Source organism: Helobdella robusta (genome assembly GCF_000326865.2).
Source record: "Helobdella robusta unplaced genomic scaffold HELROscaffold_6, whole genome shotgun sequence".
Classification (NCBI taxonomy): domain Eukaryota; kingdom Metazoa; phylum Annelida; class Clitellata; order Rhynchobdellida; family Glossiphoniidae; genus Helobdella; species Helobdella robusta.
In genome coordinates, this window is record NW_008705330.1 from 1,995,516 (window position 1) to 2,012,425 (window position 16,910).

The 16,910-nt window shown below is 35.1% G+C and overlaps 1 protein-coding gene across 1 annotated transcript in view; it reads left to right on the forward strand.

Moving 5' to 3' along the window:
- HELRODRAFT_68894 (hypothetical protein) overlaps positions 1–16,517 on the forward strand; it is a gene marked incomplete at both ends in the record, with an annotated part of 29,550 nt that extends 13,033 nt beyond the window's left edge. Inside the window, 2 exons of the mRNA XM_009028969.1 lie at positions 10,186–10,263; positions 16,306–16,517. Coding sequence (XP_009027217.1) covers positions 10,186–10,263; positions 16,306–16,517 — 290 coding nt within the window. The remainder of the gene's footprint in view (positions 1–10,185; positions 10,264–16,305) is intronic.
- Between the last annotated feature and the right edge of the window lie 393 nt (positions 16,518–16,910).

Sequence of the window (16,910 nt, forward strand, 5' to 3'; positions counted from 1 at the left end):
ATATAGCGCCATTAACCCTTTCAAAGGCACTATCAAAATAATTTAACAAAATTATTACTGTGCGTAATTGTCATAAATGAATAAATAAGCATGCACATTATCACCATAGCAATACAGAAAACAAAATTGTTACTATACAAACTAAATATATACAAGCATAAACATAATTAAGCGGAAAATAAAAATGTTTTCAATTCTTTTCTGAACAAAGAAAGACAAATACCAGGTTTTCTCATTGATGCCGGTAGGCTGTTCCAGATGGTCGAACCAGCAACAGCAATATCTCTCGACGCAAACCGCAATCGTCTTACCGGAACCATCAGCAAATTCATATTATCCGACCGTAGATGCGAACTTGGAGCAAGCTCTTTTTTAGAAAATTTGTCTGAAATATATTTTGGTGACATCCCATTTAACGATCTGTATACGATTACCGCGATCTTGAAAATAATTCTTTTCTTAACCTTCAGCCAGGGCAGATCATGCAAAATTGGCATCACACGGTCAAATTTCAATTTACCGGCTACAAGTTTTGTAGCCCTATTTTGAACTGACTGAAGAATCGCAATTGACCTTTTAGTCAGACCATAAAGCAAGCTATTGCAGTAATCCAGCCATGTTGATATGAAAGCATGAACTAAACCCTCAATTGTTGGTCTAACAAAATCTAACTCGATTTCTTAGTGCAAGAGACAGATATCATTCTGATGTAGTCCTTCATGGACAGTTTCCTATCAAAAAGAAACCTAAGATTGGAAGATGTTATACTGAAGGATATATTGACATTTCCTATTTTGATGGCTTTAATGTTCATCTTTATCAACTGTTGTCATGTTCCAACTGTAAGCAACAAATGACCAATCTCTGTCATGCAATCATTATATCTATCAATTTCATTTCTAGACGAGTTTGAAGGACGGGTGACCAATATCTTAATGTCATCAGCAAAGGCATGACAAACAAATCCATATGAATTGATTATTTTAATTACGTTGGATGTGTAGAGCAGGAATAGGATGGGCCCCAAAACAGATCCTTGCGGCACTCCGGATGACACCAATGTTACATCTGACACTGAGTTTTTAAACGCAACCTGTTGTATACGGTCGATGAGATATGATCAGAACCATTCCAAAACAACACCAGAGACACCATGAGTAGAGCATAATCTAGATAGAAGAATATTATAGTCAACACAATCTAATGCTGATGACATATCTAAAAAGGATAAAACTGATATGTTTTTATCATCTGCAGCAGCAAATAAATTTGATAAAACGTGTATTATAGCAGTTTCAGTGGAATAGTATTTGCGATATCCAGACTTATGAGTTGGCATCAAATTATTTTCATCTAAGTACTTCAGCAGGCACTTCAAGACAACACGTTCCATAATTTTTGAAATAAACGGCAGATTAGAAATTGGTCTATAGTTCACAATCTCATTACCGTCACAACCAGTTTTTTTTTCAAGATTGGTACAACTCTAGCACGCTTAAAATACTTTGTTACTTTTACCCAGCCGTAGACAGAGATTAATAAAACTTGTCACAAAACAGATGAACATATCAACATATTTAAAAAAAAGTATGTGTTGGCATGATGTACAGAGAACAAGTTTTAAAAGGCGAATCCAGAATGATTTTTTTGAGATGCATGTATGTATGTATGTATATATATATATATATATTATATATATATATACATGTGTATATTATTATTATTATTAAGAAAAATTACGCACAGTAATAATTTTGTTAAATTATTTTGATAGTGCCTTTGAAAGGCTTTAATTGGCGCTATAAAAATTTTTCTTAACAATAATAATATACACATGTATATATATATATATATATATATATATATATATATATATATATATATAATTCCATCGATTTATTAGTGTTTATCAACTTATATTGGAATATTTCAATTTTTCTTAGTAAATTTTTATTAACAAAATTGTCTGTTTTAAATTTAAACTAAATTTTGACTCAACAGACTCAATTTTGTTGATAAAAATTTATAAAAGTTAATAAAAGTCAAATTGAAGAATTCGATTATAAGTTGATAAACACTAATAAATCGGTGAAATTTGTAATATATTATCAAGAACTCGCTTTTCTCAATCAATCTTTGTTTAGCGTCCAAAGACCAAGTTTCCCGAAGTGGGACGTTTTTTCTTTGCCATCATTTTTTTGCGCCAAATTAGACGATCAGTTGTATCCATTCCATTTAAATTTAAAGCTTTCATGTCTTGCTCGATTCTTTGCGACCAGGACTTCTTTGGACGACCTTTGGGACGTTTGCCAGGTACTTCAACATCTGCAAGAGAAGTTATGGCACTGTTTCCACCTCGCTTGACATGACCAAACCACCGCAGATAGCGTTGCCGGCATTCGTCCTCTACATCATCCAAACCAGCACGACGCAAGATCTCGGTAGATTCGATGTGGTCCCTCAGACTAATTTGTTGCATCCATCGGAGCCTTTTCATGTTGGTTCGTTGAAGTTGTTGTTCCAGTTTGGTTGTCATTGGCCATGTTTCTGCACCATATAACAACACCAGACGTATCACAGACTTATAAAGTCTTGATCGTAGTGGTAGTGGGATGTCACGCCACATCAATATAGAGGCAAGGAGATGCCATTTATTCCAGGCTGCACGTATGCGTGCTCGAAAGGCAGCTTCAGTTGTTCCAATTCAATCCAGAACATCCCCTAGATATTGAAACGATGTGACTTTCTCTACCTTAATGACTTCAAAAACAGCGCTATTTCGAATTTGTTGTTGTGGATTGATGCAAGCAGACCAAACAAAATTGGACACTTTAGATAATGTACCAATTATTTTTGAACAACGTTTGTGACACAACTGGTTACACTGCTGACACTTGATTGAATTGTTACCTACACCAGCTTTACAAACTGAACAGGGCCATCGTTCAGTAGCTGTGGATTGGATGGGTTCACCAGTGTTCATTACTTTGGTTTTGCTGATGTTGACTTTGAATCCATGATTGGCCAGTCTGGTGTTCCAATCTTCAAACATCTGTGCTGCATTCTGCTCAGACGTGGCTGTTTAAACCATATCTTCAGCATATATTAGATACCAAATGTCACCAGTGCGTATCGGCTTTGTGATTTCTTCCATCACAGTTATAAATAACAGTTGACTGAGAATCGAGCCTTAGTGAACTCTAACGCCGATGTCAAATGCATCTGTGTTTCCAACCGTTGTGCAGACGAGAGGCTTAGTATTCGTATACATTTCCATCACAAGCCGAACAAGATATTCTGGAATGAGTTGTCGACGTAGACTCCACCTGAATGCTTCACGGGGAACTCGATCAAATGCTTTTTCAAGGTCTACAAAAATGTGTGATAGTTGTTGATGCTTTGCAAGGTACTTCTCTTGCAATTGCCGAAGAATATGAATTGCATCAATTGTTGATTTTTCCGCTAGGAAACCAAATTGATAGTTTTCGATTGTGATGCACGACGTTAATCTTCTCTCAATGATTTTTTCGACAATTTTCAGGGAGTGTTCTAAAAGACGTATACCCCGATATGATGAACAGTTTAATGAATCACCTTTGCCTTTGTATAGCGGGACTGTCATGCTATAGTTCCATTCAGTAGACATTGAACAATTTCTCCAGATTTCACGGCAAAGTTGTAGTAACGTTTGGATACCTGCAGTACCAGATGCTTTGATAATGTCATTTTTGAGTCCAGAGGGCCCTGCTGCCTTTCCATTCTTCATAGCTTTCTGTAAGCTCCTCTAAAGTGATGTCTGGAATCGGACCTTCGATGGGTGGAGCGTCAAAGTTAACATTGATGGGATTTGTTTCGTTTAACAGACGGTTGAAGTATTCTCTCCACTGTAGCTTAATCTCATCTTGTTCAAGAACTATCTTATTTTTGTCATTTTTGATACGTGAGGCACCAACTTTGTCTTTTTTCGTACGCTTTGCTTGTTTTGCTATACGATACAGAGATTTCATTTGTTCACCTTTGCTTTTAGTGAGCCACTCTCTGCACTAATCTGTCCGGCCAGTGCGACTTGACGTCTTGCATAGTTGTTCTTCTCACGAAAAATTTTATGGTCATCAACAGACTTTGATTTTTGCTATTGCTTGTATGCAGCTTTCTTTTCAGCTATTGCATTTTGTACACTGTCATTCCACCACCAAGTGTCCCGTTCATGCTGACGTTTTGTACCAGTTTTCCCACAAACTGTAGTTGCAGCGTTTATCAAAACGGTTTTGTATGTACTCCAATCTGTACTGGCTTGCGATTGGTGGTCTGTGTTGCGACAAGCTGTTGAAATTTGACATTTTTGAACAGCCTTCGGTGTGGTTGCTTGACAGCAAAGAAATCAATTTGCGTGACTGATGGTTCACTTTTGTATGTTATGAGATGTTCCAACCTCTTTCTAAAATATGTGTTTAGTAAACAAAACCCGTGACTTTCAGCAAACTCAAGGATGCGGTTGCCATCTTCATTCCGTTTTCCATAGCCAAAACCGCCATGTACGTTGTCAAAATCATCTGTTTTCTTTCCAACGTGGCCATTGAGATCGCCTCCAATCAGGATTGTTTCAGATTTTGGTATTGTTGAGATGGTGTCAGAGAATGCAGTCCAGAAGTCATTTTTCATCTCTTCTGATTCGCCTGTCTGTGGTGCGTATGCAGAAAAAATAATCATTGTTTGCTTTTCTATGCGAAGCTTGATCCACATGAGACGTGAATTAATCTTTTTAATATCCAGTACTTCTTGGGCTAGCGGTTCTCTGACAAAAATTCCAACACCATTTTTGGCCGTCTTTTGACCATTCCAGAATAGTTTATATTTTTCTTTGTTTGAGTTTGACATGACAGACACCATTCGATTTCCATCGGGTTTCCTGAAGGCAGCAGATGTCAACCCTTCTACGCTCGAGTCTAAGTACCATTGAGGGGCCATTCTGAACTTTTCTGCAACATCTCTCCGCTATTGCATACTTCCTAGGGATTCTTGGCACCCCTTGACCACTTAAGGCCTGCTGTGGACTAGGGGCCGTTTTTTTTTTTGTGTTTTTTTTTTTTTTGTATATATATATATATAATATATATATATATATATATGTTGGTAATAGACCATAATTTTTACAATATTTTATAAATTTTACCAAATGCTTCTACAAAAATATTAACGCCAAACATTTGGTAGAATTTATAGAATATTGTAAATATATCTATATATATATATATATATATATATATATATATATATATATATATATATATAAACCAAAGCTGCACTAAAGATGATTCGTGAAAAAACGATTTAATGCCAATTAGTATGATGACTTTGGATCACAGTTTCAATAAACTTGCATTATGAACTTTGATAACAATTCTATTTTCAATAAATTGATCAATTACCAGAAAATTCCAGTAAGTAAAATTGAAAAAACAAGCTTTAAATTGATTAATGCCAACTATTCGGTTGAATTCATACAATACTGTAAACAATCAGTGGACAATCAATCTACGACGTTTCAGAGTTTGCAATCCAACTGCGTGTAATATAGATAAATACGGAATATGACTTAAGAAAACAATTGATTTAGTAAATCTTTTCCGGACAATTTTAATTTTTGTTGACATTTTTAATTTGGGTTCCTAATAGCATTTTAATTGAGGATGCAAGTAAGTGCAAAACGCTTTGGTAAGTAGGTTTTTAACTTTGATGATGAAGCATCTTGTGATCAGACGCACGTGTAAAGGAGCTTTATCAATGATTAATTGATGTGCTTATTAAAGTTAAGTTGTTTGTAGACTGCAACACGAAGATCTTTGAAATAGCATACGGGTGTAAATATGTTTTGACCAATCAAATACTGACGTAAAACAGTAGCCGATCTTGATGAAGGAAAAAATTAACAATGATAACACTTGTCGTGAGAAAAAAGTGACTGCTATTTAATACTCCAAGTAACTATGTCGTTGACAGCGATGGGAAACTAACTAAATATTTGTAGTTAAACTATAACTATTTTTTAACATAAAATTAGTTTTACTATTATTTGTAAACTTATTTTTGAAAATAGTTAACTAAACTAAAAAAAAGTAATTAAACTTTTCTAAACTATTTTGCAACGATTGCACTTTTTGAAAGGTAGTATTCTGAATCAGCATTAACACTCAAGCCATGTTATTTACAGTCATTATTTTAAAATAACTCAAAGAAATAAACTTAAATATAACGGAAAAGACAAAAATAAAAGTCTTTCTAATAGTAAAGTTTTTGAAAGTCAGTAGAACAAACTAGTTAAAAAATATTTTAGAAAAATCTAACATATGCATTTACTGAAATGAGGTTTAAAAATTAAAAAACAATTTAATTCAGTAGTATACTGACTTAATAAAATTTTATAGTCTTATATTTTTAGTTTAACTTTAAACAGTATAACGCCTCATTTAAAAAAAACTTTAGAAAAGCAAGTATGTTCATTTAATTCTAGACTGAAGAAACGCTAGCTTATCCGGAGTTTCATCTGACATCCGACAGCGGCGCGCACTGAAAACCTGTGAAGCAACAATAAATAGTCTTTCAACAGCAGCTGAACTTGTTAGTGTGGCGTTACTTTAACGAAATGCCTCCGCAACTACCGGATGTGCCAACAGGTTGTTGACATTATCAGACTTAGAAGCCAGGTACCCAGAGATCTGTATCGAAAATTAAAATCTGTCGCTTAAAATACTAGCATACATAAGTTAAGATGTTATAAGTTCTCTTTTATACAAAAATAATATACAAGAAATCTACAATTAAAATGATAATGAATTATTTAATTATTACTACCTCATCAGATATTTCCACTGGTGTACTAGACTGGTCAGTTGTCTTGATACCCATGTAGGCTCTTTTGTTTTATTATATTTAGAAGCAATTATACAGTAAATAATGTAAACAGCACATGTAGCCAAAAAAATTAATTATTTATTATTTTGAGAGTTTGTAATTCTATTTGCATCAAAAACTTTTCTTACATTAGTTGTTAACAACCAATTCCACATGACCAAAAATAAACATTGAATCCATCAAATAATTTTGTAAAGCAAGTTACATTGTTAACACAACACAACACTTTTACAATTGGCACAGTTAGCAATCTTGATAACTTCTTTGGTTTTTCCAGATTTCCAGATTAATATGAAGCCAAAGTTATTACTAGACTATCTTACTTTGGTCATGTAATGAAGGCACTCAGTTTTTTCTAAAAGATGACGATGACGGAAAAAAATAGGTGGAAAAAGCAGAAGAGAAAAACTAAGAGGTTGGATTCAATCATCAATGACATTAACCTGGGTCTGAAGAAGATGATTAATGTAACATGCGACAGAAAGAGGTGGAGGTGGATTGTCCATTGGATTATGGAGAGTCGGACTCTCGTGGTGACGTTCAGCTGTCGTTTGACGTTCAGCTGTCGTTTATGAAAATTAGGTATAGAATGGATCCCAGACGCTACCCTGAAAAACACCACTAGTCATTGATACAGAAGTTGATAACATATTATGATTTCGAACAAGCTAAGAACGTTCAGATAAGAATTCGGTCAACCAAGAAAACAGACTTTCAGATTTTTACAAATTTACCAACAAGCTTAGTGTGCGATACGGAGTCGAAGGCATGTTACAAAATTAAAGTAAATAGCGTCGCAACATTCTTTTTTGTTAAGAAATAACATCCAATCACTAAAAAATTGTAGAAGGTTAGTGTAGGTGGCTCGAGCAGACAAAAAGCCATGATGGAAATGTAAAATAAATTTGCTGTAAAACAAATAGGATGGCATTTTTTGTTGGTTTTTTCCATTGTACGGCAACATGAACATATAAGTGAAACAGATCAAGTGTCAAAAGCCGAGCTAAGATCAAGCAATGCCAAAAAACGACCTTTTTCTTGTTAATATTAGTAACAATGTCAATAAACGCTTTCAGAAAAAACGTCTTCGTTGACTGAGCGGAAGCAGATAATAGCGTGCAAAGTAAACAAGAAGCTGACCTAAAACCAGACGCTGAAAATATAGAACAAAAATTGCAAGAGGGAGATAGAACGGCAATAAGTCCAAACCCAAACGACTTGTTCCAAAGGATACGTTTATCTATGAACTAAAAAACGGCAAAAAAGGCTAAAGAAATTGTACAAAAACAACAGAGAAACCACATCTAATGGTTACCTTTGTGAATACCGCAAAAACTTTAAATCCAACTTAGCAATCGTCGACGACTATGCATACTGAGATGCCTGCCTAACAGCCTTTATTTTATTTACAAAGGAACTGAGATCCTACGATTATTTTTGATAATTAACTAGTTGTTAATATCCGAGTAGCATTGGATTCCCGCGATGCTCCGAAGTATAATGAAATCAGAAGCCAGAACTTTGCCGTAATTTTGTTCTAGTACAAACCTTCCAAAGGATTTCTCTAAGCCATCTAATCGATTTTAGAAAAAAAAGTTTTTTTTTGTTCCATTTATAACTTTGTTATTTTTTGGGCTAGTTAACAAGCATTATAAAAACGTGGCGCATTTTGGGCCTCCTTTTATAGAACAGTCTGAGGGAACAATGTGTTCTGCAATATTTTGGACCTCGCCGTTGTTCAAGTCGTAAAACTGATCAAAGAGCATAAGAAGATATACCACCATATATAGCCGTTAAGAAGCATTTAAACAGCTGTTCAAAAGAGTCAGAGCTATGTTATAAATTTAAAATGTTAACCCAAACTCTACCATTATAAATAAGAGCCAAACCACCATCTCTAAGGACAACACTGTAATAATTTTTTGTTGGATTTCCAAAAAAGAAAACAAAGAAGGTACACACAAGGTGAGTGTCAGCTCATCATTAAATTGATGCTACGTTTCTGTCAACGCCCAACGCGATAACATCAATGTATTCAGTTGTGATCACCTAAGAAATATTTAATGTATTTTCATTGATAGATGTGATATTTTATAGAACTACCTTGATACTTTGTTTAACCGTACCATCAACAGAATTGATCACACGTAGATGACGAGGTTTTCTAAGGTTGATGCCTGAAAAGTATACCTCAAAGATATTTAGTGTTGTTAAAATTCTCAGACCTACAACCAAGCAGAAACTCCTTAAAGTACTTTATCACCATCTTTAAATCACAGTAGAATTACCATAAAAAATCGATAACGCCAGCTTCAAGCCAAAAGATATCAACTTAGAGATGCGAGTAGAGGAGGTTATGAGTGGTAAGAAATTATATGATGATAGTAGGTTAGAGAAGTCAGCAATAGCATTGCCACTGTTGAGTTTATTGAGGTCGAGGTTGAAGTCGCCAATTAAATAGCATTTTATGTGTAGTTTGAGTGTGTGTAAACTAAGTTTGAGCTTTTGGAAATAAAATAAGTGTTGGGAGTTTTATAGACTGCTAAGATAATTAAGTGTGTTGTTTAATTTTAAATTGACACCCAAGAGAACAAAAATGGCATCATTCAGAAATGAGTTGTTTAACATAGAAAATTCAATGCCTGATCTGATGAAAATCCCGATTCCACCTCTTATTCTATCGGACTTATTTTTAAAAACAAAATTATAATTATTCTTACATACTAGTTTGGCAGTATCATCATTCAGCCATGTTTTTGATATAATAATAATAATGGGGAAAAAATAAGATAAAAGTTTGTTTAAAATTATGTCAGAGATTTTGTTTAATAGACTTTCGCTGTTTCTGTGAAGTAGAGGTAGAGAGTGGCCATGATTTTTGATGTACTTTTAGAATGTTGATTAGATGACTTTTGGTGTAGTAGTATGACAGACTGGTGAATGAATCTAAAAGGTTTTTTGTGGGATCGATGGGGGTATTGTATGCGTTGAAGTGTTGATCGTTACCGTTGTTCATGATGTAGTTTGATGTTCGAGGATGCTGCTGAGTAGATTTGTTTGTAGAATTTGGTGTTGTTGAAGGAGATTGGGTGTAATTGAAGACTTCTTTAGTTTTTAGTAGTAATGCTCCTATTATAATGAGGTATTGTTGTGTTTGACCAGAGTATGACGACAGTTTGAGATGTTGTTTTTTCAAATTTTTATCATTTTATTTATTTTTTTTTATGTTGTTTCCTTGTATAAGCTAAAGTTTTGAATATGATTATTTTAAAGTTGACGAAACACTTATGAACACTACTTTGGAGGTTGTTGTTTATCAAGGACAATTGGATATCATTTGTGACACAAAAGGTAATTTTGATTTAATTGAGTTTTTTTTTAAATGAATTAATTAACTTTTTAAAGTTAATTAGAATAGTTGATTTATGTAATTTGTTTCTTCCTCAACGTTGTGAAAAATAAAAAAAAAATATTTTATTATTTTTTAATGCCGTAGTTAAATGTTAACAAAAAAGCATGCGCATTGAGGTAATGCTTCCCCATTTCTCCATCTCTTTTTTTTTACATTGACCAGTTATTTTTTCATCTGACTCAAAAAGAAGTGACGTAGATTTTGGCATAGAAGGTCCTAAAACCGTTTTGATGCTATTATATAGAGCCCAGCTGTTGACTAGGTTCAAACGTTGTTGCATTTGGTCAAAGTTATATTTTTCAGAAATTATTAGCTTATTTCATAACAACTTTTGTATTCATTTAACATTTTTTCATTACCAAAAATCTACCAATTTCCAGCCTTTAAAGTCATGTGCGCTGCCCTCTTTTTTCTATATGAGGCCTTAATTGTTGTTTAAATGTATCAATCCTTTTATAGAATTTTTAAATTTTTTTAAAAGTTTATATCTAAATGAATCATTTATATTGTGGACGTGTATTTGCTTAGCTCCTCGATGTGTTGACATGCATTCTTTCTTAAAATGCTGCTTTACCTTTATCTAACACCAAAGAGTGATTTGAACTGTAGTAGCCACTGTGGAAAAAATGTGTAAAAGACACATCTATTGTTTATTCTACGAGTGAGACATAAATTTATTTGGTGCCAGTGTTTTGATCAAAAATATTAACATGCGACATTTTTCCTCTCCCTGCCAGAAAAATAAGTATTTGTCACGTAAAGCTTATGAACGTTGAAGAACACCAAAAATTTCTGATCAAACCATGCACGACGGAGGAATCTCATGGAACAGCTTCAAAACAGTTTAAAGTGGCATCAACAAGTAAAGACTGAGATAAAAATAAAGCAAGCAGCAGAACTTGTTTTAGAACTGTTTCATCTTTGCAGTACAATCGACGCGCTAAACTTACAATATGACAATGACAGCATGAAACATCAGAGTGCTTAGATCTGGAGAAACTACTCAGGAACTCGCACAAGACATCCAAAAGCTGACACTTTTATCATATTTGATGGGAGACTCAGAACTCAGGAACATAACTCTATTCGAAGCTTTCAAGAAATCTCTCCGAGACTCAGAACTTTGACACAAAAGCTAAATTTTAAAATTGTTGTCTCATACACGTTGATATTTAAGTTGAAAAAGGCATCAAAAACAAAAATTAAAACGCGGCAAATGCAAGAAGAGTGTATGTGTCAGGAGGTAATCCCAGAAGCACAAGAAAATAATGTTTTAAAATGTTGGAACTGTGAAAAAGAGACAAATTAAACGGAATTACAAACAGCCTCAAAGAAGTAGTTATGTCAATACTGTAAAACAAAAAAAGAAATATCTCTACATCAAGATCAACATTCTCAAACAAGGAGTTTGAAAACAAGTAATTAAACTTCACGAAGGCTGGTGAAGACAACACCTTCAGTAAAATGCATCAAAACCAAAACGTCCTCTGGCAATAAGAAAGAAAGCTTGCGCAAGTGCATAATTGCTATCAATAAAAAATCAATTATAAGATCTAACCTAGTGGTGGGTGTCATACACGAATGAATCATAAGCGTTGACAAAGTATGGTTTGAAGATTGACTTAGAAAAAATGTGTTAGGAGATGGAGGTGATAATTGGAAAAAGCAGAAAAAAGTGTTGCGAATGATAATTAATGGTAATAGAGTGATTCCAAAATCATCGGTTAACATTATGTTTTCATTCAATGATCCTCTGTAGTCCCTTAAGGGACCTTTGAGGCCGATGGTATTCTTCTATCTCTCCAAAATCCTTTTCTTTCCCTCGCCATCTTCATTGAGCCCAATGTTCCAACCCCCGTCCATTCCGTGATATCATCCATCCACTTCCTCACAGGTCTTCCAACTTTTTTCTTCCAGTCCCTCTTTCTCATCAGTACTTTTTTGATCAGTCTGTCGTCTGTCATTCTGCAGATGTGCCCAAAGATACCCAGCTTTCTTTCCTTGACCCTTTCATACACAGTTTTTTGTCTTCCAAGTTGTTTTCTTATGGCATCGTTTCTTATCTTTTGTCTCCAACTGATTCCCAGCAACTTTCTATAACAATGCATCTCGAATGCTTCCAGTTTGTCTTTGTCTCTTTTCTTCAACGTCCAAGCCTCACATGCATACATCAATGTAGAAAACACACACGCTTCTACGATCTTTAACTTTGTTTTTGTAGATACATTACCGTTTTTCAATATTACTTTCAAAGATGCAAACATTCCTCTCGCGATTGCTATTCTTCTATCAATTTCTTTTGAACAATTATTGTCATCAGTTATGAGGCTGCCCAGATATATAAATTGGTTCACTTGTTCGAGCTTTTCTGCTCCTATCTGGAATTCATCATTGTTTTCACCTGCTTCCGAAATCATTATCTTTGTCTTACTGCTGTTGATGTGTAGTCCATGGTTTCTTCCACCATCGTACGTCAACTCGATCAGTTTCTGTAGACCCTCTGCACTAGGTGCTAGCAGATCTATATCATCTGCAAACCTGAGGTCCCTTATCACTCTGCCTCCAATGTCGATTCCCTCAATATCTGCATTTTCCATTTTTTCCAAGGCTCTTTCCAACAGTGCTAAGAACAATAATGGTGATATTGGATCTCCTTGTCTACTTCCTATGTTCGCTTTGATCCAGTCTCCCAGCTCTGTACCAACCTTTACCCCCATTGTTGACTCCTCATAAAGCCCTTTCAGCACCCTTACCATTTTTATTGACAATCCCCTACTTTCAAAAGTTGCCCACAAACCTTCGTGCCAGACTGAATCAAACGCCTTCTTAAAATCCACAAAACAATGAAAAGTTGTTTGACCTCTGCTTCCTGCATTTTCCAACAATAGTCTCAACATCAGGATTTGCTGGACTGTACTTCTGTCTTTTCTGAAACCTGCCTGCTCCTCTCCTAAATGCTGCTCTATGTCTTTCTCCAATCGTTCTTTCAAGATCGTCAGCATGATCTTGCACATATGAGAGATCAGTGCTATTGATCTGTAGTTGTTGCAGTCTTTCAGGTCTCCTTTTTTTGGCAACATGATCAAGATTGATTTACACCAATCTTCTGGCCATTTTCCACTGTCCCAGATTTCTTGGCAGATTTTGTGAATCTCATTACATACAATTGGTCCTCCCGCTTTGATCCGCTCTATGGGAATTCCGTCTCTCCCTGTGCTCTTGTTGTTCCTCATTTTCTTCATTGCTTTCATTACTTCCTCCAATGTTATTTCCGTTTCTTCCTCATTGACTACTTTTCTTTCTTTTAAAGCCTGTAACACCTCTTTTGTATACGTGTTTTTATCTGTGAACAGGTCTTTGATATATTCCGACCATCTATCTTTGATTTGTTGGTCTTCAGTTAGAACATTTCCATCCTTGTCTTTAATAATCCTTGACGTATTCTTCAGTTTTCCTTTTAACTGTCTGACTAGCTGATACGCCTCTCTTGTTTTGTTTTATCCAACTAGTGCTTCTACCTTTTCGCATCTATCGTTTATCCATCTTCTTTTATCTGCTCTGGCACTTTTCTTTATTTTGCAACACAGTTGTTTATATTTCCTCTCATTTTCGTTGTTTTGTCTTTTTGTTGCTTTCAACTGTCTTCTTTCCTCTACGAGTTTCCAAGTTTCATCACTTATCCAGGGTTTTATTATGTTTTTCCCCACTTCGCATTTTTCGGCTGCAGTCTTAAGCACTTTCTCCAAGTTACTGACTCTTGTTTTCATATCGTACTTTGTTTTTGTATCCAATTTGTTTTCTATTACATTTCTGATGTCTTTCAACTTCTCTTTTATCATTTCTGTGCTATATTTCACTCTTTTGATATTTTCGCCTGACTTTGGTCTTTTCGTTATTTTCATCTTTGACGTGCATAACACTAGACGATGATCTGATCCAATCTCTGCACTTGGAAGACGGCACTGAGTAACAAATTTCATCCATTTCTGTTCTATCAAAATCAAATCTATCATGTTCGTTGTTTTTCCATCTGGTGATTCCCATGTCCATTTTTTTCTATTTTGTGTTTTTGTATTTGTTATATACATTTTTTGGTCCTTTGCAAATTCCAGCAGTCTTTCTCCTCTATTATTTCTGTTTCCTATACCGTATTTTCCCATGACTTCTTCAAAACCAATATTGTCTCTTCCGATCTTTGCGTTCCAATCTCCGGTGATTATCTTAACATCTTTCTTTGGCAGTACATTCAATGTTTGCTCCAGTTGATCGTAGAATGCCTCGATTTCTGCATCCGAGTGATCCATTGTTGGAGCATATGCCACTACCACATCAATGTCTCTCGGGTATCCCTTAAACCTCGCATACATCATTCTTTCATTCACTGGATTGTACTCCAACAGTGCTTTTCTTGCTTTTTCGCCAATAACCATTCCAACTCCATAGACGTGCTCCCTCTCTGTTCCAGACCATAATATCTTCCCACCTTCCATTTCTCCACCTCCTGTCCATCGGACCTCGCACAGACCAACCACATCATATCTGAATCGTTCAAGTTCTTTCTTCATCAACGCGTAAGCCCCTGTCTGCCACAATGACCTGACATTCCAAACTCCAACTGTCAACCCCATCTTCAGTCTATCTTTCTGGGACTCAGTAGCATACTTTACACTGCAGCCTCTAGTCCCCAAAGCTGCAGCGCGGACCTTGTTCACCCGGGCGACGTCCGAGCCGGTATGTACATACTTTTTTTGGGCTACCATCGTGTTATTAGCGTTTTTACGACAGTGTAGCAAGCTCCTGTCAACCATTCCTTTCTATCCGGACTTTGGACCGGCACCTGATATTACTGGACCGCAACTCAGGTGGTGGAGTGTGGTTTTCTGTCTGGATTTGCTCCCATAGCCTTTCCCATGAACAGGTATGCCGCAAGGCAGCGGAGGTTTGAAGTCAGAGTTTTCCTTCTCCTAGGTAAATAGCCGACCAAGGCTAACGAGCTTCACCTGCCCGAAGCAACTGGTTATGGTGCCAGTTATTCGCCTTCGCCCCTTCTCCTGTTAGTTTAAACAGTTCTGCCGCGTGAAGGCCAGGAGTTGGGCTTGGTTGTCAGAGGCTCTTTGAGACGCTTGCCATATGGGAGCATTTTATAGATGATGGAAGCTTATCCCCATCACCACCCCCGGCATTAACAACCATTCAGAACCTAACATTATGTGGTCTAGATTAAACTGCGATCAAGGAGACCGTCTGGTTGGTTTGGTTAAACCAACAGCAATCGACACTGCAAATATGCCCGTCAGACAATGCCTTGTGGAAACATACGAGAACGGCTGTATTTCAATCGGTATATTAAACACGGCAATCAAATAAAAATAAATTACGGTCAAATAGTAAGAAGTTTTAAACTCATAAACACTATCAAAACACTTGACATGGAACAGAAAAGTAACTGAATATTAAAACCTTCAAAAATTTACTAAAAGCTGGTTAAATGGATGAAAACTATTTGAAAGCGGAAGTTTTTTGGCTGATTTTGTTGATGTTTTTTCAAAAGGAGACGATTAAGGAAAACAAGTTTTTTTTTATTATTTGAACGTTTGTTAATCATCTAGATATCAACTTTTAGCCATGTGGTATTCTCCAAAAAATGGCTCAAATAAAATTTGAGTAGTTAGAAATTGGTTGGTCTCCAAAGACAAACATGAGACGCAGTGTTTTCTCGGCTTGGGTTTTTAGAGGCAATCTTTCTGTTTCAAGTCAAGGGTTTTGATGGTGTTTAGAGATTTACATCTTTATATTATTTGGTCGTTCTTTATTTTTATTGTATTGTTTACCGTGCTTAATATAGACTGGAATACAGTAACCTACAAAATAAAAATATTTTCAAACAATTACAAAGTATCGTTTAAAAATTTGTTTACGATATATTTAAACAAATTCATGATTTTGTAAATGGTGAACTTAATAAACATTTGTTTGTCTAGCTGCAATGGACTGGGTTCAACAATTTAAGTGGTCGGGGTTAAGCTTGTATAACAAATCCGAAAGAAAAGCATTTGTTGAACCATTAACCGGTCAAACTGAATTTTTTGTGAAAGCATACGAAAAATTCAAATTTTATTGGATTCTAAGAGGAGGACATTCGGTATGTTTGTTTTCATATTTCCTAATTACAAAAATGAAAAAATTGAATTAAAAACTGTTCTAACCTGATGTTGAAAATGTTGTCATAGGCACCAGCTGATGCAGCAGAAGCATCTTATCGAATGTTACAAAGAATATTATTTAACAAAGACAAATGATAATCGATTATTCTTAATATTATCGGACTATTTAATTAGTTAAAATACTTTAATATGAATATTTTATTGAAATAACTCTAAACTTCGTTAGATTTTAATAACTATTCAAATAAAAATATTTTTCTCGCAACATTCTTGTGGTTCAGTTGTCAATTTTTAAACACGATCGTAACGAAGGGAGACATAATTAATTTAAAATTTTGCGTTAAATTAAACTTTAATTTTATATCTTGTTTTATTAACACTCTTGAAAAATAATTTCATATGTTTTGAAACACGTTTGACAT